General features: G+C 39.1%; 1 protein-coding gene across 6 annotated transcripts in view; it reads right to left on the bottom strand.

Annotated features, from left to right (window-relative positions):
• Nup98 (nucleoporin 98) overlaps positions 1-23,074 on the bottom strand; it is an 84,624-nt gene extending 61,550 nt beyond the window's left edge. For 2 of the 6 annotated variants that reach the window (XM_028781496.1, XM_028781499.1), the window contains exons 1-10: positions 22,923-23,027; positions 13,076-13,179; positions 12,350-12,451; positions 12,068-12,244; positions 10,586-10,725; positions 7,844-7,951; positions 7,057-7,237; positions 5,776-5,939; positions 4,382-4,519; positions 1,678-1,765 (exon numbers count right to left, since the gene is read on the bottom strand). In XM_028781496.1, coding sequence (XP_028637329.1) covers positions 1,678-1,765; positions 4,382-4,519; positions 5,776-5,939; positions 7,057-7,237; positions 7,844-7,951; positions 10,586-10,725; positions 12,068-12,244; positions 12,350-12,451; positions 13,076-13,151 — 1,174 coding nt within the window. In that variant the 5' untranslated portion in view covers positions 13,152-13,179; positions 22,923-23,027. Of the gene's footprint in view, positions 1-1,626; positions 1,766-4,381; positions 4,520-5,775; positions 5,940-7,056; positions 7,238-7,843; positions 7,952-10,585; positions 10,726-12,067; positions 12,245-12,349; positions 12,452-13,075; positions 13,180-21,992; positions 22,089-22,922 lie in introns of all 6 variants that reach the window. The other 4 variants (XM_028781495.1, XM_028781494.1, XM_028781498.1 and 1 more) reach the window with 4 other exon arrangements.
• Between the last annotated feature and the right edge of the window lie 16 nt (positions 23,075-23,090).

The following is a 23,090-nucleotide window of genomic DNA, read 5'->3' as shown; positions in this document are numbered from 1 at the left end:
AATGGTTGATAGGTCTTCAGAAGGGCCATAAAAAAACAGATACACAGAATAAATATGGTATGAAGTTTCCAGCTAGTGAGCTGAGCATGATGGTGTACATCTACCTGAGAGAATAAGGCAAGAAAACTGCTTGAGTCCAAGGCTACCTGGGTAGCAGGGCAAGAACTCACCTTGTCACGGGGTAAAAAGCAGATCATTAAGAAATATGGTATAATGCTGGGCATGGTAGCCCCCACCTATCATGCCAGCAGTCAGGAGGCAGAGACGGGTGGATTTCTGTTTGAGGCCAATATAGTGTACATAGCCAGGACTATTATACAGAGATCCAGTCTCCAAAAATCAAAAAGAAAAAAGGGTTAAAAATGATCCTTGAAAAGGGAAAAGGTGGTGATGATCTTTTTAAAAACAGGGGAAAGACACAGGGAGACACTGATGTACTTTTATCATCTTTGGTTTTATAGTCAAGAACCAAGCACAGACGCCATACTAAACATGTCCACTACCTCAAAGCCTTTCATCCAAAAATATGTATGAATGGACTATAGTAAATACTAGCAATGAGTGAAAAACCCGAGTAAAAGGAGTTATAAAAATCAAATATCTGAGTCTGAAAATAGACATGCTACAAGTCTTGCACATCTTCTTTAAATAGCTCGTATTTTATGAATACGCTTATCTTCTGATGCACGGTTAAAAGTCTCTTTTTCTAGTAGATTATACCACCATATAAAACCAACTGAAAATGCTGGGAATTTGGCTCGGTGGGCTTGCCTACAACACAAGACACCGTGTTCTACTTCAACATAGCAAATAAAGAGAAACAAAAAAGATATAAAAACTCTCTGAAGAAAGTTCTAACTACAAGCCCATGACAATAATGGTATTTTGCAGATATCTTCCCAGAAAAACTAATCATTTCCTACTGAGAACTCTGGCAAACAAAATGTTCAACAAACATTTGAACCCTTGTAACTAAACTGAACTTTGCACCTCTTACACAATGTTGAATGTCTGAAACAATCATATATGGATGAGGATAAAACACGATGCTTCTTTTAAACTGGTTTAAATATTTCTAACACATATTAAAAAAAAAATAAAGCTCCTTTTTTTTTCTTTTTAAAAATTTGCTCAGTCTGTTTTCTTGATTTTTAAATAAGAAATAAGCACTCAAACTTTTAACAAAGTCTCATTCTGTAGCCCAGGATGGCCTAGACTAGAAATCATGGTCCTGCTTCAACAGTTTCAAGCATTAGCTACTACACTCAAAACTGTCAGAATAATCTTCCAATTCAGCAGAACTTTGACTTTCAGAAAAAATCTCCTACACCGTCATGTTTGAAACTTATCTGAATAAAAGGGGTTACTTCACACAAATGAGGTTCACACATACTTTTGCAGTTACTGGTGAGGTAATTCAAAGAAAATGAAAAGCAATTTGTCTATACTAAATATCTCATATCATATTCTATGACTTAAAAAAAAAAATCTTTCCTTCTGGTATGCAGCATCAGGCTACAGCTTACCTGAGAATTTTTAAACATTTCCAATCATATGAATCAGGAGAATGATGTGTGGTATAGTCAGTGTAACTTTAAGAGAGTCAAACCTGCATTTTATATGTACCAAAATTGGAAGTGTTTGTATTGGTTCCTAAAGTCAGGGTTGGTTTGTTACCGAAGAGCCCGCCACTGGTTGTACCAAATGAAGGAGCACTGGTTGTGCTGGTTCCAAAAGTTGTAAGCTTGTTATTCCCAAACAGGGTCTAAAAAGAAGATACAGGAAAATTAGGACAATATAAAGATACAACAGGCTTTCCTGCATGATGAGATGGCTCAGTGGTTGAGAGCACTGACTGCTTTTTCAGAGGACCCAAGTTCAATTCCCAGCAACCTCATGGAAGCTCACAACTGTTTGTAACAGTTATGACACCCTCCATAGATATACAAGTAGACAAAACACCAACGTACATAAAATAAATTATTTTAAAAAACCAACAACAAAAAAATAAAGAGCAAGTAAGTGTGACTCCCAGTGCCCATGCCCCAAGCATCTGTAACTCCAACTGACAACTCTTCAGACACCTGTACTCATATATATACACATAACTTAAAATAATAAAAACAATAATAGGAGCTAGAAAGATGGCTCAGCAGTTAAGAGCACTAATAGCTCTTCCAAGTTCAGTTTCCAGCACTCATACGAGGTGGCTCAAATCTGCCTAAAACTCCAGTTCCAGGGGATCCAACACCTCTAACTTCTGAGGGTACCTCATTCATACTCACATATGTACAAACAGAATCACAATATAGATAACTATAAGTAATAAGGGATAGTGCATGAAATACTGAATGTGTAATGGAAGTTCTAATTTTAAGTAAAAGACAGATGAACACAAACAATCAGAAGATAAAACAATCTGAGCAAGATTATAAGCACAAAGCTACTAACACAGAAAATTAACACCTCAGCAAACAGGATTTCAGTAAGTCAAAGAAAAAATACCAAGGCAACCATTCGCCAAGGGTGCTAATATAGGCCTGCAATCCCAGCATGTGGAAAACTAAACCAAGAGGAAGACCAGCCGTCTTTATTGGAGACAAGAGAGAGGAAAAGTCAAGAGGGAGAAGAGAGAAAGCATTTTTTGTTTGTAGCACTGAAAATTGAACCCAAGGCCTAGTGTATGCTACGCATTCTAATGCTGAGCTACATCTGCAGCCCCTATATTTTTCTTTAAGCAGAGTATTATATAGTTTAGGCTGGCCTTGACTTATGTTTGACCAGCTCTTTGCAGAGGTGGTGATGGTAGCACTGGGGATCAAAACTAGGACTGTCCTCATGCCAGCCACACGTTCCTGCACCCAAATTACACTGAAACATTAGTCTTTTTTTTTTCTCACATGGCATTATACTATAAAATTTAACACTGCTTTTTAGGTTAAATGCATTCCAAAACAGTAGTTCTGTACTTAGACAACTTACTCAACAAGGTGAATAACTCAGTTTCACCTTCCACAGCAAGAGATTCCCAGTGATTCCTTGATCAACACCAAAAGCATTTAGTTTCCAAATACTATACCAGTTTATCTTCCAAAACACAATAAGAAAAACTAGGAGTTAAAACTTATCTCATTCAGGCTAGTAAACATGATGGTGCAGGCCTTCAATCTCAGCACTATACAAGTAGAGGGAGGTTCATGCCTGCCAGTGCTACATAGTAAAATCCTATCTTTAAAAAAGGAAAAAAAGGAAGAAAGAAAAAAAAGAAGGAAGGAAAGAAAACAAAACCTGATTTAAACAATCTAAATTAAGACTACATAATTTAAACTAAACAAATAGAGTCTACAATATAAGTCATCTTTGAATCTTTAGAGGAGGCCTGAAGTGGCAAAAGGCACTAAATATAAAACATACAAAAAGACTTTATGTTGTACATAATAAAAATAAGCACTGTTAATTCTCAATTTAAAATTTGAAACTAAAATGACTCTAACAGTATTTTTTTTCTTTCTCTTTTTAAATATTTTTATTTAAATGCGTATGGATATTTTGCCTACATGTATGTCTGTGCACCATGTGTATATCTAGTGCCTGCAGAAGCCAGAAGATGGTGGTGGGTCCCCTAAAACTGGAGTGAGACATCTTTGAGCTGCCATGTGGGGCTAAGTCATTTAGAAGAACAGCCAGTCTCTTAACTGCTGAACAATCTCTCCAGCCCTTAACAGCATGTTCAAACAGATGTAAACCACACTGTCACTGAGGTAAGACAATTTAGTGACTGAAAATAAACAATGGGACTGGGAGTACAGACTCAGTACAGTGTTTTTCTAGAATGCATGAAACCCAGGTTTAGTCCCCAGCACTTCATGAAACTGGGCATGATGGCAAATATCTGCAATATTAGCACCCGGGAAGTGAGAACATAAGATTAGTAGTTTGGGGCAAACTATTAATTAGTAGTACATGCCTGAATCCCAGCACTAAGGAAGCAGTCAGGAGTTCAAGGTTATCCTTGGCTACATAGAAGTTCCATTCAGCCTGAGCAGAAAGACTAAGAGACAAGCTGGCAAGATGGTTCTGGGTAAACATACTTGCCATCCAGCCTGATGATCTGAGTTTGATCCTTGGAAACCCCAGAACAGGAGAGACTGGACTCCTACAAATAAGTGGTTTCTGACTGCCATGTGTGCAGTATAGTAGAGGCATACATATGCAAAAATGAATTTAAAAATTATATATAATACACACACGAATAGAGAGGGGGAAACAATAACAGAAAATAAACATATATGTTAAATTCTTGGAAAATAGTTATATATTTTATATATATTCCTCTAACAGATTTTAGAACTTCAAATTACAGTCAACTGTGAATACCTACCGAACCAACTGCACCAAATCCAGTATTGGGCTGCCCAAAGAGACCTGTTCCTGTCCCAAATGCTGTCCCAGTGCTGGTGTTTGTAGCTGTCCCAAAAAGACCTCCTGGCTGCGAGGCTTGGGTTACTCCAAATAGGCCCTGGAAAGTGTAATCTAAATTAAAAGGCAGTTCATAATAGTTTTCTTTAAAGTTAAATTGGTTTTTAAAAAGTCACCATTGTTTATTAAAGCATGTGTGATAAGCATAAAATTCTTTAAGATTTCTTTGCAAAAACCCTGAAAATCAAGAATAAGGTGGCTTTTCCAAAACAGCATAAAACTAAGAGCTATTAAAATTTGTGTAGAACTGTACATTTATCCCCTATAACCAAAGTCCCTGCTTCCAGAATAATAAGTGAGCTTCAAGTGCTGGGCATGTATTAAAACTTTTATTGAATTCATGTGCTCTAAAGTGTTCCAGTATAATGAAAGCTATGTAGCAAGATTCTGCTATTAAAACAGCAAACAACAAAAGAAACCACCTCATTTTCTTCTAAATGCCTTATAAATTGAAATCATCATAAATGAGGCTGAAGCAAGAAGATCATGAGTTTCAGGTCAGCCTGGACTACAAAGTGGTATCCTGGGTCATAAACACAACAAGTAAAACACAATCATGAGTTTTATAATTCTGAGTATTTGATCTACTGAGTAAACCTTAGTTATTAACGATATAAGGGATTTTAACCCCATTCTTTTGCAGATGGACAATCAGTTGTGGTATTCATGCTAGAAAATAAGTTGTCTATAAATGTGAGGATTTGTTTCTTCTCAATTTTACTCATATGCTTCAGTGAATTTGAGATTAATCTCAAGTAGCCCAGACTGGCCTCGAACCAGATACATAGTCAATGTTATCCTTGAACTCTCGATCCTCTTCCAAACTGCCAAGATTACAGCATATCCAGTTCCATGTTTCTGTCCCTGTAATGCCAGTAACCACTGTCTTTTTTCAGTTTCTTTTTCAACAACCTCGTCCACATACATAATGTATTGTGATCATACACACATGCTCCATCCATTCTCATATTTTCCTCCCACTCCTTCTGGATCAAAACATCAATATCGCAAAGCTTCAAGATAGCCAGCACCCTTCTAAACCCCACTAAGCAAGCTCTTAGTGAAAGAAAAGTATGCTCAGAAACACACTCAACAAAATCTCAATGTACTCATTGGGCTGAGACAAAATTCCAGTCTTCAATAATGAAAGATTTGTTTTCTTCCCTATACTGAGTAACAACCTCCATTCTAAAGAAATGCTATGGAGATAGCACTTATAAGCTAAACATGACTACTAGTCCCATTACTTAGCTTCACAAATAAGACCTGGAGTTAATCAAGGGCCTGTTTCCTTACCATAGTATTGGTGCTTGGCTGTCCAAGGGTACTGGTATTACCAAAGGAAAAGCCAGTATTTGGGGTAGTTGTAGCCTGGCCAAATGGTTTGCTGAAGAGACTGGTAGTCTGTTGATTCTGTTGGCCAAAGAGACCACCTGGATTTGTTCCAAATCCAGTTGTGCCTTTCAGAAAAAGAATAAAAATAAACACAAACAAAAACCAAATAAAAAAAATGAAACTCTCAAATGAGCCAATAATTGAACAATCGACCAAGCTTTTCTACTGCTGAATTATTGTATATTCGTTCATTAATAACCTTCATTCTATCTTCAGCTAGCTCTACTTTGTTAAAATGTTCCTACTAGACCTCAACTCAAGAATTCTAAAATGACTAAATGACTTTCCTTTGTGAACTCAACTTTCCTATTTTATACGAAAAAATATTCAGGCTGGAGAGATGACTCAATGGTTAAGAGCACCACTTTTTCCTTCAAAGGACCTGGGTTCAGTTCCTAGCATCCACATGGTAGCTCACAACTATCCATAACGACTATCCACAACCATCCCGGGCATGGGAAGGTGTAATAAATGAACTTTCTACATAGCCCAGTCCGTTTATTACTACCATGTTCAAAGCAGTACAGAAGCAGCCCAGTTGACACACCCAGACTGTCTCAAACGGGACTAGTTCTAACACATCGACAAAGTTATTAAGCACAGCCCTTCTGACCTCTAGAACAGTAAAACACTAACTTCTGCAAAAACTTGAGTTTTGCTGGGTCTTCTGGCTCATACCTATAATCCTAGCATATGAAAGGCTGAAGGACTGCCTTGATTTTGAAGTCAACTTGAATTACATAGTGAGACCTTGCTTCAAAAAAAGCTTCCAAAACCTTAGGGTTTTAAAACTCATAGTTTCAAGTTAGCTAATTTTTCCTAAATACATACAACCAGTTCTTTTACCTTGAGTATCACCTTCTGAAATGAAAGGACTCCTCCTTAGACACCTATACTTTTAACTGTCTCTTCCCACTCATAAATAGTCCAATTATTTTTCTCCACAGCTCTTGTAACAAAGTGACAGTCATCAGTCATGATTTACTTCTATTTGACTTTTTTTTTTTTTTGGTTTCTCTCTATAGCCCTGGCTGTCCTGGAAGTCACTTTGTAGTTCGGACTAGCCTAAAACTCAAGAGATATATGCCTTCCTCTGCCTGCTGAGTGCTGGGATTAAAGGCAGGAGCCACCCACCAATGCTGAGTTTGACCAGTCTTCTTTATGGTACAACAAAGTGCTTACTAGTTCCAAAGGCAGTTTTGTTCTGACCATATGAAAAGGCTGAATTAGTGGTGGAGGAGCTGAAGAGTCCTGTTGCACTGGAAGTTGCTGGAGAAGACCCAAATAAGCCAGCTGTGGTACCTGCTCCCACGTGGTTCTGTGGGCCTTTCCGGTTAGCCTGATAATCCTCCAAACGAAGTTCCTGAAGGTAAACACATTACCAAAATTAACACATGGCAAAAAAATTATTTAGAAGAGACCTACACAAGAATCTGTTATAGAGTAATATAACTGATATATTGAAGTACAAATTAAGTGTCCATCTATATAAAATTAAGAGATTGGCAAAAAATGAACAGTCAGGATGGCAGTTAATTTTGGAGGAAAAGACTGATGAGGAGACTATACTAACTTGGTATGTTAGATATATTTTGTTTCTTTTTTTTCCTATGCTGTCACTTGATATGTATCCTTTCACTTAGTGAAAAACTTATTAGGGCGGATATTTAGGATTTTGCACAAATTTACTAAAAGTTCATATATGCACATAAATGTATTGTCACTACAATCTAAGTATCTAACCAGAATAGAACATAGATAACATGTACATACAACATCTGTATTTATGTGGGAAACATTATCCCAGCTTAAAATATATAACACATAATACATAAAAGATAATAATACATAATCTTGAAAAACATCTTTACTAATGTCAGGCTTTTATTCAAAACCAATGTGAACCACTTAATCTGAAAAAAAAAAAAAAAGATTAAGCTGATTTTTTTTTGTCCTCCATTTTACTGACCTCTAATGACTTGCTTTCATATTCTTTCATAGCAGTAATACACTGGTGCTTGGTACTGATGTTAGTGCTAACTCCAGCTTTGACCATAGTATCTGTACCAGTGGGAGGCTGCAAAGAAAGACAAAGGCATATTTCAAATTCCAATTTTTACATCTAATCTTACAGACAAAATTCCTCAACTACTAAACTTTTAAAACCATTCCCTCCTTCACTCTTTATTAACAAGACAGGGCAGAAGTAGACTACAGGTCAGTGGTTAGCGCCTGACTGACATCTGCAAACACTTAGGCTAAACCCTCAGGCTTCCTATCTACTAAAACATCATTTGGGAGGTCACGGAGTACCCTACCTACAATCCCAGCACTCCAGAGGCAGCCCTGAATACCAGACCAACCTGGGTGGGCTGCACAAACAAACAAAAAGACAGAGCTAGGGACAATGGAAAACACATGTATAATCCCAATTATTTTAGAAATTGAAGCAAGATCATTTGAGACCAGGAATTCAAGCACAGCCTGGGCAACATAGTAAGACCTTCATGGTAAAACCAAATTGTTACCAAGGATGCTTAGTTAAAATATATGGCAACATTTCTGATCTCTCCCCCCATAACATAGTTATCTGAATAATCTTTGGGTTTTTTTATTGTTTTGTTTTGGTTTTGGAGACAGGGTTTTTCTGTATAGTCTTGACTGTCTTGGAACTCACTCTGTAGACTGACCTGGCCTCCAACTCACAGAGATCTGCCCACCTCTGCCTCCCAAGTGTTGGGAATAAAGTTGTATAACAATACTGCCTGGCAATATTTTATTCTTGAATAGATATAGACTATCAATAGATTGTTCCATTTAGTTCCACAAAGAAGGTTTATTTTCAGTTATTTTTCTAAGTTCTATTCTTTTTTTTTTTATTTCTATAAACTGATGACTATTCCAATGCTGCCTTAGAACACAAACAGTGACAGACTCTTGTAATTCTAGCACTTAAAAGCCAAAGCAAGATCACTCTGAGTTCAAGGCCAGTCTTGAGTTATGCAGTTAGTAAAAAGACATCCTGAATTACATAGCAAGACCCTACCTCAGAAATTCTGCTTTATATGGACTCTAATAATCAACACTGAACACAAATTTAATTTTAGTTCTCTCCTCTACCATATGGGTCCCAAAGACCAAATTCAGTTATCAGGCTTGACATCAAGTGCCTTTACCCACTGAGCCATCTCACTATTCCTATAAAACCATGATTACTTTTTGTTTGTTTGTTTTGGAGACAGGGCTTCTCTGTGGTGCCCTGGATGTCCTGGAACTCGCTCTGTAGATCAGGCAGGCCTCAAACTCACAGAGATCAGCCTGCCTCTCTATCTCCTAAGAGCTGTGACTAAAGGCATGTGCAGTCACCACCCAGTATCATTAGTACCATTTTAAAAAATTATTCCCTCACCCAGGATGTGGGAGGGGCAACTAGTGATGGCTCAGAAGTTAAGAGCACTCACTGACTACTCTTCCAGAGGTCCTGAGTTCTATTTCCAGCAACCACATGGTAGCTTAAAAACCATCCGTAATAGGATTTGATGCCCTCTTCTGGTGTGTCTGAAGAGAAAGACAATGTACCCACATATGTAAAATAAATCTAAAAAAAATACTAACTGCTTTTCTAAAGTGCTCAGATTCAATTCCCAGTACCCACACAGTACTTTACAATTTGCTGTAACTCCAATTCCAAAGGATACCTGGCCTTCCTGGGGCATTACATACACAAGGTACATGTACATACATTCAGGTAAAACACTCATACACACAAAATTAAAAGACAAAACAAAGAAACAACAACAACAGCAACAAAAATCCCTTATTTTTGAGACAAGGTCTTACCACACAACCCTGACAGCCCTAGAATTTGCTATCCATCCTGGCCTCAAATTCACAGAGCTACAACTGATTCTGCCTCCCATGTGCTGGGATTTTAAAGTCATCTGCCATACCCAACCTAAAACTGTTTTTAAAACATTTTTCCAAAGAGCCAACTAGGGATTGGAGAGATGGTTCAGAATTTAGGAGTACTAGCTACTCTTGCAGAGAACCCAGGTTCCTAGTGTTGCAAGGTAACTTCATCAGAGAATACACACAGAACAGTCTGTACTGCCCACTAGTGACTGCATGAGGTAACTTCATCAGAGAATACACACAGAACAGTCTCTACTGCCCACTAGTGACTGCATGAGGAACTTGCCCACATCATGTAGTTCCAAGCCTCATCAGTCTGTCTTTTACACAAAAAATGGCCACCCGGTTGACACAATTCAGTTAACAAGGAGAGTTACCAAGAAGTAAAAACTAAGTCAAAAAGCAAGGTTAACACATGTAAAGATTTTCCTGGATCCTGGAACTACAGATAAGGTCTTTGATAGATTAGTTTCCTGTTTTGGCAAGTGTTAGTACCTATATGCTAGGTTCTAAGGTCAGACTAGTGCCTCTACTGTGTCTGTTAAGGTCTTGAGGCCACCAATGGTGGTTCACAACCATCTGTTGCAATTCCAAGAGATCATGACACTCCCTTTTGGTCTGAGTACTGGAATGTGCATGGTGCACAGTCACACATGTAACAAATATTCATACACATAAAATAAAAAAAATTTTAAAAGCAAAAACGTGATATGTATTATTGGAGATAGGAGCAATCTGATCATTCGTTCTACAAAGAAATACACAAATGGGGAAAAATATGCTGGAAGAAAATACATACATTAAATTTGATGGTAGTTCCCGTAGGTGCTGCTGTAAAACTACTTGGCCCAAAGAGAGAGCCAGATGTGCTACCAAAAGGATTAGAGGTGGTATTTGTAGTTCCGAAGAGCCCTCCACTGCTAGTACTGGTTCCAAAATCTGTAAATTAGAAAAATGAGAATTAAATAGGAAACAACTTAATGTTAACACATTTTGAAAGCAGAGCAGGGTAGAGTAACTAATGTCAGTAGTACTGTCACATTGTCAAATACTCTTCATTTCTCCTGAGTAAACAAATTTAAGCTATATTTCATATGACACATGCTCCCAGGCTACAACTTCCAAAGGTAACAAATCCAAATCCGTTGGTTAGCAAATGTGTAGTTACAAACAGTTGTAAGCTGCCATGTGGAAGCTGGGAATTGAACCTGCGTCCTCTGGAAGAATATCCAGTACTTTCTCCAGCACCAATATTATGTTTCTTAAAATATGGGAAGTTATACATATTGTGCCAGAAACGTCAGTAAACAAGAAAAATCTTGCCTGTCAATACTTAATGTTAAGTTATAACCATTATGAGCATTTTGGTTTCTCATTAGCAAATTCACTTCTAAGGAACTCTGATCCTAAATATATAGTTTAAAGTTAGTAAGGCTATCTCTTTTGAATAAGAGCCTTATGATTGCACTTTCAGCCTAGTCTACAGAATGGATTTCAGGACAGCCAGGGCTACACAGAGAAACTTAAAACAAACAAACAAATCAACAAACAAAACAAAAACAACAACAAAAAACCCCAACCAAACAAAAAAAATTGCATTCTATGTGGCATGTTTAAATATTTCAACAACCTACTAGAAATGGTGACACAAGGCTGTTATAACAATACTAGGGAAGTAGAGGCTACCCTGGACTACATGAGACTTTGCCTCACTCAGACACATCAAAAAGAGGCTTATTTGATTCTTTTTTTTCCAACATCTCTACAGTTTTGCCTTTCAAAAAATTGTTGGTTGCTCGCCACTCATATATTACTGTGCTCTTGTCACATAAACAGCATCACCTCATAGGGCAGTTACTGGCTGTCTTAAAGTACTATGTAGAGAAATAGCTACTGGCCACATATAGATAACAACATTTGCTATGAGCAAAAAATGGAGGATTAAACAGTATTTCTCATTCCTGTTGCTCTAATCTCTTTGTTGTAAATGTGAGACACAGGCTAGGAGGCTGTTCTAGATCAGGTATATCTCTATCTTCGTGTGTGTATTTTTTTGAGACAGCGTTTCTCTGGATAGCCCTGGATGTTCTGGAACTCCTATTTACTGCCCTCTTTTCTAGCCTACTCAATACACTTTCAGGTTCTCCTATTTCCTGGTTTTGACCACTTGGTAGGAAAGGAGATAAGTGAACAGACAGTGAAGAGGAGAGAACACATTCAACAAACAAATCAAATATTAAACTATTAGAGGAACAAACCCAAAGAATAGTGTCCTACTTACTTCCAAAGCCAGTTGGTTTATTTTGTGCAAATGCATTGTTCTGGGATGAGAAAAGACTGGTCCCTGTACTTGCAGTTCCAAACAAACTATTTGATGTTCCTGTTGATGTGCCAAAACCAAAACCAGTACTTGTGGAGGTTGCTGGCTGGCTAAATGAACTGGTACCAAATAATCCTCCTGAAGAGATGGGGGAGAAAAAAACAAGTTTATGTAGACAAACTGTAGCCACTAAGTGAAGCCAGCTACATATAAACCAGCTATATCCCAAACAAAATTCCTTACCTGGTTTAGTCTGTGAATTTCCAAATAAGCCTCCAGTATTGTTGCTAGAACCAAATGCAGATGTTCCAAACGCTCCTCCACTAGTAGTACCAAAGCCAGTATCTGAAGCAGCAAAATTCAGAGTCAATAATAACTGGAAAGTTTTTGTTTTTTTTTAAACATTTCTTAACATCCTGCCTTAAGTAGGACCACTAATAATTTGAAACTTTCTCAAATTTCCATCTAAATTCTTATGGAATAGAAATCAAGACGAGGCATTTTACTCACTGTCTTCTCAGGAATATATAACTTTAAATCAAAAGGTATGACACTACCAGAGGGTGCAGCCCAGTGTTAAGAGTATTACTTAACACAGGCCTTGGGTTTGATCTCTAGGTCCAAAAAAATGTGGAGTGGAGGGACCCCAAGCCCAGGGAACGGTGCTGTCCACATTGGATGGATCCTCCCCATCAATTACGATGGTCACAATAATCCTTCCCAGATATTCTTAGATCTAACTGTCAATTATGTCACTTTAACAGTTAAAACTAACCATGGCTGTAGCTCATGCCTGTGATTCCAGCACTAGAGAAACTGAGACCGGAGGACTGGAAGTCAGAGGCCAGCTTGAGCTACATAGAGCTGAGCCAGCTACAATGATACTGGTTCTCAAAACAAAACAACAAATCAACAAAAGTCAGTCAAATTAAGACATTTTCCCCTATTTCATTCTTTTTCATAACTTACTTTGTCCAAATGTTGACGTTGTGCCAAAGCCCCCTGTACCACCCCCAAAGGGGGTTCCAAATGATTTGTTAAACATCTTCAAAACAAGTGTTTGCTTCAGAAAGCTGTAAAAGAGAAGTTTTTCTTTTGAGACATCACAGAAAGCAATTTGTTTCAAGAAATCTACCATTCTACAAATATTAGCAAGGCCCATAAAAATGATAGCATGATCCTCCTATTCAATAGCCTCAAAACTTGAATGATGAATTAAACACTATAAAATATTCATTAATCTGCATGCTGTACTGTAGTGTGATATTAACTTCTGATCCTACCAACAACCATCCCCTAAAAATGTTTTCATGTATGTGCATTCAATTGCAGGGCAATTTTTATTATTTTCAGTGTGTGCATCCCTCCAAATACCATAGCACATGAGAAGATAGGGGACATAAATAGATTTTTTTCTTCTACCATGTAGATTCTGGGAGTTGAACTCAATTCATTAGCTTTTGCAAAAAGATGACACTAGCCCAGCTTATTTAAAAATTTTACCAAATTTTTATTTTAATATCACAATAGACATCAGTAGAAATAGTACACATGAAACTGTGGGTTTGCTACCCAGCACTGAACATGGTGGCACACACCCAAAATCTTAGCACTCTAGAGGTGGGAGGCAAGGGGATCAGAAATTGAAGACCATCCTCAATAGAGAGCTCAAAGCGAGTCTAGGCTATGTAAGATCCTGTCTCAAAACAGCAAAAACAAACAGAAGACTTTTAAGTCTATGAGGATAGTTCTAACAAAAATACACGTAGGAAATTATACAGCATATGCATCAAAAATTACAACCATATTCTGTTATCCCAACTATCTGAAATATTTCCCTGGCCAGGGCTGGAAAGACAGCTCAGAAGTTTTTTGTTTTTTGTTTTTTTTCAAGACAGGGTTTCTCTGTGTAGCCCTGGCTGTCCTGGAACTCACTCTGTAGACCAGGCTGTCCTCCAACTCAGAAATCTGCCTGCCTCTGCCTCCCAAGTGCTGGGATTAAAGGCGTGCGCCACCACCCGCCCAGCGACAGCTCAGAAGTTAAGAGCACTTAATTACTAGCCTTAAAGTTAGGGTATATATAAAGTTCATGTAATCATCATTTACTTCTCAGAAATGAGATCTGTTTTAAGTTCCCTATTTTTAGCCAAATGTAGTAGCACACTGCCTGTAACAGGCAAGCCTGCCAGGGCTACAAAGAGAAGAAACCTTGCCTCACACACATACACACACACAAAGCCAAAAGATCTGAACAGATATTTAGGGAGGAAAAAAGATTTGAATATGTATGTTAACAAAAAAATAAATAAATGAATGATAAACTTTATTTATATACATACTACCACAATTTTTAAAAATTCTATTTCATGGCTGGATGGGTGTCTTGGCAATTAAAAGCACTAGCTGCTCTTCCAGAGGTCCTAAGTTCAATTCCCAGAACCCACATGGTAGCTCACGACCAACTATCAACCATAGACTCATGGGAACCAATGCCTTCTGGTGTGCAAAAGTACATAGAGACAAAATATCTATATACATAAATTATATAAATAAATCTTTTCTAAAAAGTCTATTTCATGGGGCTAGAGAGATGGCTCAGCAGTTGAGAGCAATGACTGCTTTTCCAGGTCTTGAGTTCAATTCCCAGCAACCACAGATGGCTTACAGATGAATCTGTAATATGATCCAATGCCCTCTTCTGGTGAGTCTGAAGAGAGTGACAGTGTACTCATATAAGTAAATAAATACATAAATCTAATAAAATTTTGTTTCATAACTAACAGTTAGTTTGGACATATGGACCATGTGTCACTCAAAGCGAGCAAGTGCTATCCAGTAATCTTGTTGATTTTGCCAGGCACCTCTTTTTTTTTTTAAACACTGTTTTTGGATACAGGGTTAGTTACAGTGCTTGAAGTTATATAAAGAGTTATATAGCTGGGCAGTGGTGGCACACGCCTTTAATCCCAGCACCTGGGAGGCAGAGGCAGGCGGATTTCTGAGTTCGAGGCCAGCCTGGTCTACAGAGTGAGTTCCAGGACAGCCAGGGCTACACAGAGAAACCCTGTCTCGAAAAACCAAAAAAACAAAAACAAAAAAAACCCAGAAACCTACCACTCATCATATACACATTTCAGGAAGGGACTTTAAGTAGTAATAAAATATCCTGGAAGCTACCTCTCCATCTACAAAAGCTCATTTATATTCATCATGCCAACAACAATGAAAGGACATTGCTATTAGCTATCACACTTGTATCATCTCTATTTTGCAGAATAGCAAAGACTAGATTTTGCTACATTTTACAAGGTCACAGAGGTAAGCAGAAATCAAGTTTAATCTACTTTCTAAATTTCCAAAGACACTTTCAACCAATTAAAGATTAGGCAATAAGCAAAACATATATAGCATATTAAAGAAATTCAATCCCAAGAACCAGAAGAATTAGGGCAGCAAATACTTTTATCCTATGAAGAAAGTTTCTCATTCAAAATCAACCCACCTTTCCTACTCCTCCCACCTCTTTTTGAAGAAAGAGTCTCACTATGTGTCCCAGGCTGACCAAGAGATCTGTCTGCATCTGCCTCCCCAGTGCTGGGATTAAAGGTGAAAATGAGCATGCCCACTCAACTTTCTCAGTTCTGAGAAGAATGAACTCGTCTTGCAGAGCAAGGTCTTTTCTTTTAAATTATCACAAGGTGGGGTGGGGGGGCGCTATGGATGTAACGCAGTTGACAAGAGTCCTTGCTGAGCATGCACAAAACCCTGGGTCTGATCCCCAGAGCAGCATAAATGAGGAATGGCAGCACATGTCTGTAGGTTTAGGAGATCAGAAGTCATACCCAGCCACACAGATCTCAAAACAAATCACAACAGAAACAAAATTACACTGAAACAAATCAAGATCAAAGACAATCTCACAATCTGTCTTACTACAGAAATTGAAGTCTGCCAAACTGGGTGAACTGGAGCTCACTTATAATCCCAGCCCTAGAGGGGCAAAGGAAAGATGAACAGAATTCAGGCTCAACCTCAGCTACTTAACCTAGACTGAGGCCCTAACACAAAACAAGAACTAGTGAATACATACAACTCTGCTCTTCAAATCATTCATTTTCCTCACTCTGCTGTGTAATACCACTGACTCAATGAAAACTATCGACTTTTTATTCTTTAATGTTGCTGCCAAACCACCCAATTCACTCTGTAAAACCCAGCTTCGGTATGGTATCTTTTGTAAGCCTATACTAACTTCATTTAGTACCGGCATTCTTGTAGACATAAATTCTTTGCACATATCTATCTTGACCCTTACTTTCCCATCCTGGATACCGTGAAACACTAAACTAAGCAGACTTTCATTTAGGACTGGAAAATATTTCTTATACCAGCTGCTGTACTATAAGACAGCCTTCAGCTGTCAGTCCTTTTCAGAACTACCTCTACTGAAGACTGCCTCATCCAAGGTCATTCTTCCTTTGACAGCCTAAATCCATGGCCAATGCTAGGATGCTTGACTCCAGCTTAGTGTAACTCTAAAGGGCAGGTTATTTCAGCTTTTTAAATTTTTGTGGGATTGGTTGATGCTTTCATCAGGTTGGTTAACACAACATCACCATATTAGAAATATAGCTCAGTATTAGAGTGTTTTTTCAGAGCATTAGGTTCAATTCTCTTCTACTAAGAAAAAGCAATACATAAAATTAAAGACGGAGCTGGAGAGATGGTTCAGTGGTTAAGAGCACTGACTGCTCTTCCAGAAGGCCTGAGTTCAATTCCCAGCAACCACATGGTGGCTCATAGCCATCTGTAATAAGATCAGATGTCCTCTTCTGGTGTGTCTGAAGACCAAAAAGAAAAAAAAAAAAAAAAAGATTAAAATAAACATTTCACTGTCATCTATGACTGTCCTTAATGAGGAGTAAAAAGTATATTCGCAACATCTTTTTTCTGCTCTGGGTGATTATTTTTCTGAATTTAACGAGAAGTACTCAAAAGCACCTAAATACACTGAAGTACAGGTTGACTCAAGGAAGAACACTTCTGTGATTACTTTATTTTTATTTTTTTATTTTTTTGTTTTTCGAGACAGGGTTTCTCTGTGTAGCACTGGCTGTCCTGGAACTCACTCGGTAGATCAGGCTGGCCTCAAACTCAGAAATCCGCCTGCCGATGCCTCCCAAGTGCTGGGATTAAAGGCGTGCGCCACCACCATCTGGCCTGTGATTACTTTAAAGAGCTCTTTTTGGTCATGAAATACCACTATCTCAAAGGAATGATAAACCATGGTTAAAATACAAAGCAAAGCTGGGCATTGGTGGCACACATCTTTGATCCCAGCACTGGGCAGGTAGGTCTCTTCGAGTTTGAGGCCAGCCTACTTTACAGATCGAGTTTTGAGTTACAGGACAGCCAGCCAGAACCACAGAAACTCTGCCTTAAAAGAAAAAAACAAACCACAAAACAAAACAAAAACAGATTTGAAGCAAAAAAAATCAGAATTTTAGAAACTTGTCGGCTACCACTCTCCTTTTAAATTTTATATTTATTTTTATGTGCATGGGTGCTTTGCCTACATATTTGTCTACATTTATGCCTACATATAACTACATATACGTAGTTATAGGTGGTTGTTAGCCACCATGAAGGTGCTGGGATGTAAACCCTAGTCCTCTGCATCTTAATTACAGAGCCATTTCTTCTACATCCCTTTATTTTTACAAAATATTTAATATGTATGCCTTTATGTCTACACACCACTTCTATGCCTGGTGCAGGTGGGGGCCAGAGGAAGGCAATGCATTTCCTAAAACTAGAGTCACAAATGGTTACAAACCATTATGTGGGTACTGGGAATTAAAGCCATGTCTTCTGGAAGATCAGCCAGTGCTCTTAACTACCAAACCATCTCTCCAGCCACCCTCCCCCACTCTTTAAGGACGCTTCATGCATCCCAGGCTGGGTATCAAACTGGATATGTTGTCAAAGATGGATCTTAAATTTTCGGTGCTAGCTGTTTCTATTGTCAACCTTACATAACCTAGAATCACCTGGAACAAGGAACTATCCAGACTATCCATGTCTGCAGGAAAATGTCTTGGTTGATGCTGGAGGGATTAGCTTACTATAAACAGCAGCATCCTTATGAAGGTGGTCTGGGCTATATAAGAAAGAGAGCTGAGTATGAGCCAAAGGTCTAGCCAGTAACAGCATATTTCCAAGGTTTCTGTTTCAGTTCCTGCCTCAATATTCCCTCAGCAGTGCACTGTAAACTGAAAGTGTGAGATGAACTAACTCTTGCCTCCAAAGTCACTTTTGGTCATGGTATTTATTATAGCAACAGGAAAGTAAACCAAAACAACTTCTATCTTCCTGCCTCCACCTCCCAAGTGCTGGGATTAAAGGTCATGTCACCAAGCCTGTTTTATGAAGTACTGGGGATAGAATCTAGGGCTTCATGTATACTAGGCAAACACTCCACTAACTAATCTACACTGCCAGCTCCTAGCTTCCAAATTTATTGTTGTTTTGAGACAGGGTCTCACTGTATCCCTGGCTGGCCCTGGAATCTATCTGTATACCATCAAACTCCTCGGGACTGTCATTGAAGGAAGGCCTGTGCCATCACATTCCTGATTTAACTTCTTAAATGGATCAATACAGTAGCAACTATAAAATTTGATTTTACAGTTTATTATTTAGTTTTTATTATTATTGTATGACTATTGTATTATTCTATGTCCCATCAAGTACATGTGGAGGTCAAAAGACAACTCCTCTGGAACTGTTCTCTTCCTTCCATGCTTACGTGGGTTTCAGGGACCGAAGTCAAGTCTCTGGGCTTGTATGGCGAGCACTTTACCTACTGAGCCTCTATCAATGACCCTTGAACACTTTGCATTGTTAAAGGACTTAAGGAGTTTAGAAACCACCAAGTCTGAGAGGTACTGTCTTACACTATCACTATCTGCGACCTCCAGTCTCACATCCTTCAATCTATCCTACTCATCTTCACCTTCACCTTCAACTTACTATTAATTTTAAAGACTAGTTACACTTGAAGCCAGAACTACATAGATCCTCCTGCTTCTACTACTTAAGTCAGTTGTTCTCAAACTGATGCTGCCACAACCCTTTAATACAGTTCCTTATGTTGTAGTGACCCCGACCATAAAATTATTTTTTTTGCTATTTCATTAACTGTAATTTTGCTGTTATAAATAATAATGTAAATATTTTTAGAGACAGAGGTTGAGGAGTTGAGACTCACAGGTTAAGAACCACTGGCTTGCTGGGCAGAGGTGGCCGAGACAGGCGGATTTCTAAGTTCAAGGCCAGCTTGGTCTATAGAGTCAGTTCCAGGACAGCCAAGGCTATACAGAGAAACCCTGCCTCAAAAGGCAAACAAACAAACAAAAAAAGAACCACTGCTTAAGTTTGGGATTACAGACATACCAATTACTATGCCTGACTCATAGGATACTGGAGACTGAACCTTGGGCTTCATAAATGCTAGGCAATCAATCAACAACTAATCTACATCATCCAGCTCCATACAGCTCTATTTTTAAAACTATAGCTGGGACACACCTTTAATCTCAGCACTTGGGAGGCAGAGACAGGCACACCTCTGAGCTCAAAGCTAGTCTGGACAGTCAGAACTACTGAGAAACCCAGCCTTGAAAAGCAAAATAATCAAAGAAATACAGCTAGGCCTGGTAGCACATACACATGCCTGTACTTGGGAGAATGATACAGTTTCAGTGAGTCCAGGTTAACCTGGTACAGAGTAAGACACTGTCTCAATAATTTCCAAACTAAAAAATTATTTCCCATTAAACTGATGTATTAACTCTTCAATACTGCATGTAATTTTGAGTATCAATATTGTGTATAACAGCTCCATCACTATGTATTTCTATAGCATTAATTATTAGTAGTAAAATGCAAAGGTCATAGTGTTACAAAGGTCAAAGGTGTCGGGCGGTGGTGGCACACGCCTTTAATCCTAGCACTTGGGAGGCAGAGGCAGGCAGATTTCTGAGTTTGAGGCCAGCCTGGTCTACAGAGTGAGTTCCAGGACAGCCCGGGCTATACAGAGAAACCCTGTCTCAAAAAAAAACAAAAACAAAGGTCAAAGGTTATACAGCATTATACTTAATAGCTCTATTACTCCTTTCTCAAAAAAAAAAAAAAACCAAAGCTATTCCCTGATTTGCTTTATAGAAGACAAGGTAATCTACCACAGAAATGAGAAGAGAATCTAAAGGAAAGTGGCTCTAGAACTTAGCTTTATAGTTTCCCAAGAACAGTACTCAGGGCATGGTGACACATACCACTTTGCACATGAAAGGAAAAGGCAGAAGTATTGGGAGTTTAAAGTCAGCCTTAGGCTACACACCAGGAAATATTCTCTCAAAAGAAAAAGTTCTTAGACAACTTATGAACTGACTTTACAAGCAAAGTAAGGATATAGTTTTACTAAAATGTAAGCAGTGATCTCATTCAGGGATAATTTTGATAATTTCTTGACCTTGGTAGTTACAATTTGGGATGGAATGGTTAGTTGGTATCAAATAGGTAGAGGAGGAAAGCTGTTACATATCCTACAACATAAGAGATCCTCCAAATAAAAAAAATTATCTCAATAATCTCAGCTGCTATAGCTGAGCTATCTTGCTATGAGCATATACTAAATGCTTAGGTCAATTTCCAACACGGCATACCAAATTCTCATAAAATGCTTAGTATCTGGCCTCCACTAAGATTTACATAATATATACATGCACATATATACCCATGTATACATATATATGTATATTGGGGGGTAGGGTGAGATGGGGTTTCTATGTATAAGAGCCCTAGCTCTCCTGAAGATGGATTTGTAGATCAGGCCGGCCTCAAACTTGGAGAGATCAATCACCCTGTCTCTACCTCCTGAATGCTGGTATTAAAAGCACAGAACTTCATAATTTTACAAAGTCTCTTACTAGAAATTAATCAGTTTTAAAATACTGATGGTCTACAGGTAGGTGGCTCTTTGGGAGTTTGAGGTCAGTCTGGTCTGTATAGCAAGTTTCAGGCCACCTGCCTGTATCTCTGGAGTGCTGGGATTAAAGGCATCCCCATCACAGCCAGCAAGAAAAAAAGAACCATAATCTAATAAAAAGACAAATAGCTACAATGTAAAACATGTGCTACAAGCAAAGGACAGGGTAACCCCTATGGAAGCTTCCACACATGAGTGTGTGCCAGAAAAAAAGCCTGCCAGGTGGTGATGCTCAAACTGAGAAAACAGTACAGAAAACACCAGGTTACAACTTCAAAACTTCAGTTCTCTTTTGTGCTTCTGCAATATTTGATTTTGGGTCCATAAGGTTTATATAAACATCAAAGCTACAAGCTGATGGATATATTCAGATCAAACTGACAACTAACTCCATCAAATCTTAGGTATCAGATTTCATTTTATCAATGTATTTCCCAGTACTCCTAACATGGTCAGCCTCATTTTTTCATTTTATTGAAATGAATTCAATTATTTCTTTTATCATGTGTGTGTGTTTGCCTGAGTGTTTGTGTAAGCTCTAGTTCTCTGGCCTCAATTTCCATAACTGGTGACGTTACAGGCTTATGTCACATCTATTTTGATTTTATTCCTCACCCCACTTGGCTTTTTGAGGCAGGGTCTCTCTCTATGCAGCCCTGGCTGTCCTGGAACTCAGTATGTAGAGTAGGCTAGCTTTGTAGTTACAGAGAGCCTTCTGCCTTTGCCTCTCAAGTGCTGGGATGAAAGGTTAAAGTCTCTTTCACCATTTTTAAAGTTTAGTTCTCAAAAGTCTATGTTAAGTCTGGATGTAATGGCAAACATCTTTAATCACATTACCTCAGCAGTAGAGGTAGGTGGTCTCTTTGAGTCTGTGGCAAGCCTGGTCTACATAGAGAATTCCAGGCCAACCAGGGTTTTGAAGTGAGAGCTTGTCTAAAAAAAAGCAAAAATAAAAAGTCCACATCAGGGTATACTAACCAAGTTTTCTTACTATTTATAACCAAACATGGTAGCAGCTAAACTAGAACTATTTTGAAAACTATATCAAATGTCTGTGTCCTTTCCCCTATCAAATAAAAAATTGCCAATTTTGGGAGACTGGAACATACAGGGTATGAATAGTATAAAAATTCTACTAGACTTAAGTCAAGACACCCAGAATTCCTGAAGCCTCTCTCTTACTTTACCTCCCTCCCACCTACAGAGCCTCTGTACTTGATTGACAATTTAAATGCTAATGGCTACAATAACTCAGAAATTCAATCTTTCTTACCCAGGTTTACTCGGAACAGAAAGAACCTTTCATTCCATTTGACTGGACAATCATCAGTGTCTTAAAAAAGCTAACGCAGTTCTGACTCACTCAACCCTCTGGTTAACCCTAGACAAAACGCGTCCTGTAGACTGGTCAAGGAAGTGATGGGGAGACCTCACTGAAGTCCCCCAAGGCACCACCCTACAAGGGCCAGCCTACCGCCGGCTGTTCACCTCTACCCAGCGAATGAATGAGTAGCACTGGAGAAAACGAGGTTCGCTCAGCGTGCGCTGCTACCCGAGACCCCCCGTCCTACGCCCCACACAGTTGGATCCCCTCCCAGGGCCTCCCGTGCCAGGCCGCAGGGCCACGGGCCCCGCCCCCTCACGCAGGCCCGAAGGAGCGCGCCGGGCACGAGACTGGGCGGCGGAGAGGGCCCGGGGCGTCCGGCGCAGATGCCGGTAGAGAGGAGGAGATCTACCCGCCCGGCCCCGGCAGCGCTCTCGACTTACAGCGGTGCGTCTGGAGTGAGAGCCCAAGCTCGTCCGTCACCCGCCGCTCACCAGAGCAGCGCGCGGCCTCCAGGAAACCGTCGCCGCCGCCACCGCCACCGACCGCCGCTTTGGGCGCAGCGCGCAGAGGCCCGACTGCGTCACACGCCGTCTACCGTCAGAGGTCGG

Source organism: Grammomys surdaster, unplaced genomic scaffold, assembly GCF_004785775.1.
Source record: "Grammomys surdaster isolate TR1022 unplaced genomic scaffold, NIH_TR_1.0 458, whole genome shotgun sequence".
In the NCBI taxonomy this organism is placed as follows: domain Eukaryota; kingdom Metazoa; phylum Chordata; class Mammalia; order Rodentia; family Muridae; genus Grammomys; species Grammomys surdaster.
Note: the sequence above shows the minus strand (reverse complement) of the source record. Positions and strands in the feature narration are given on the sequence as shown.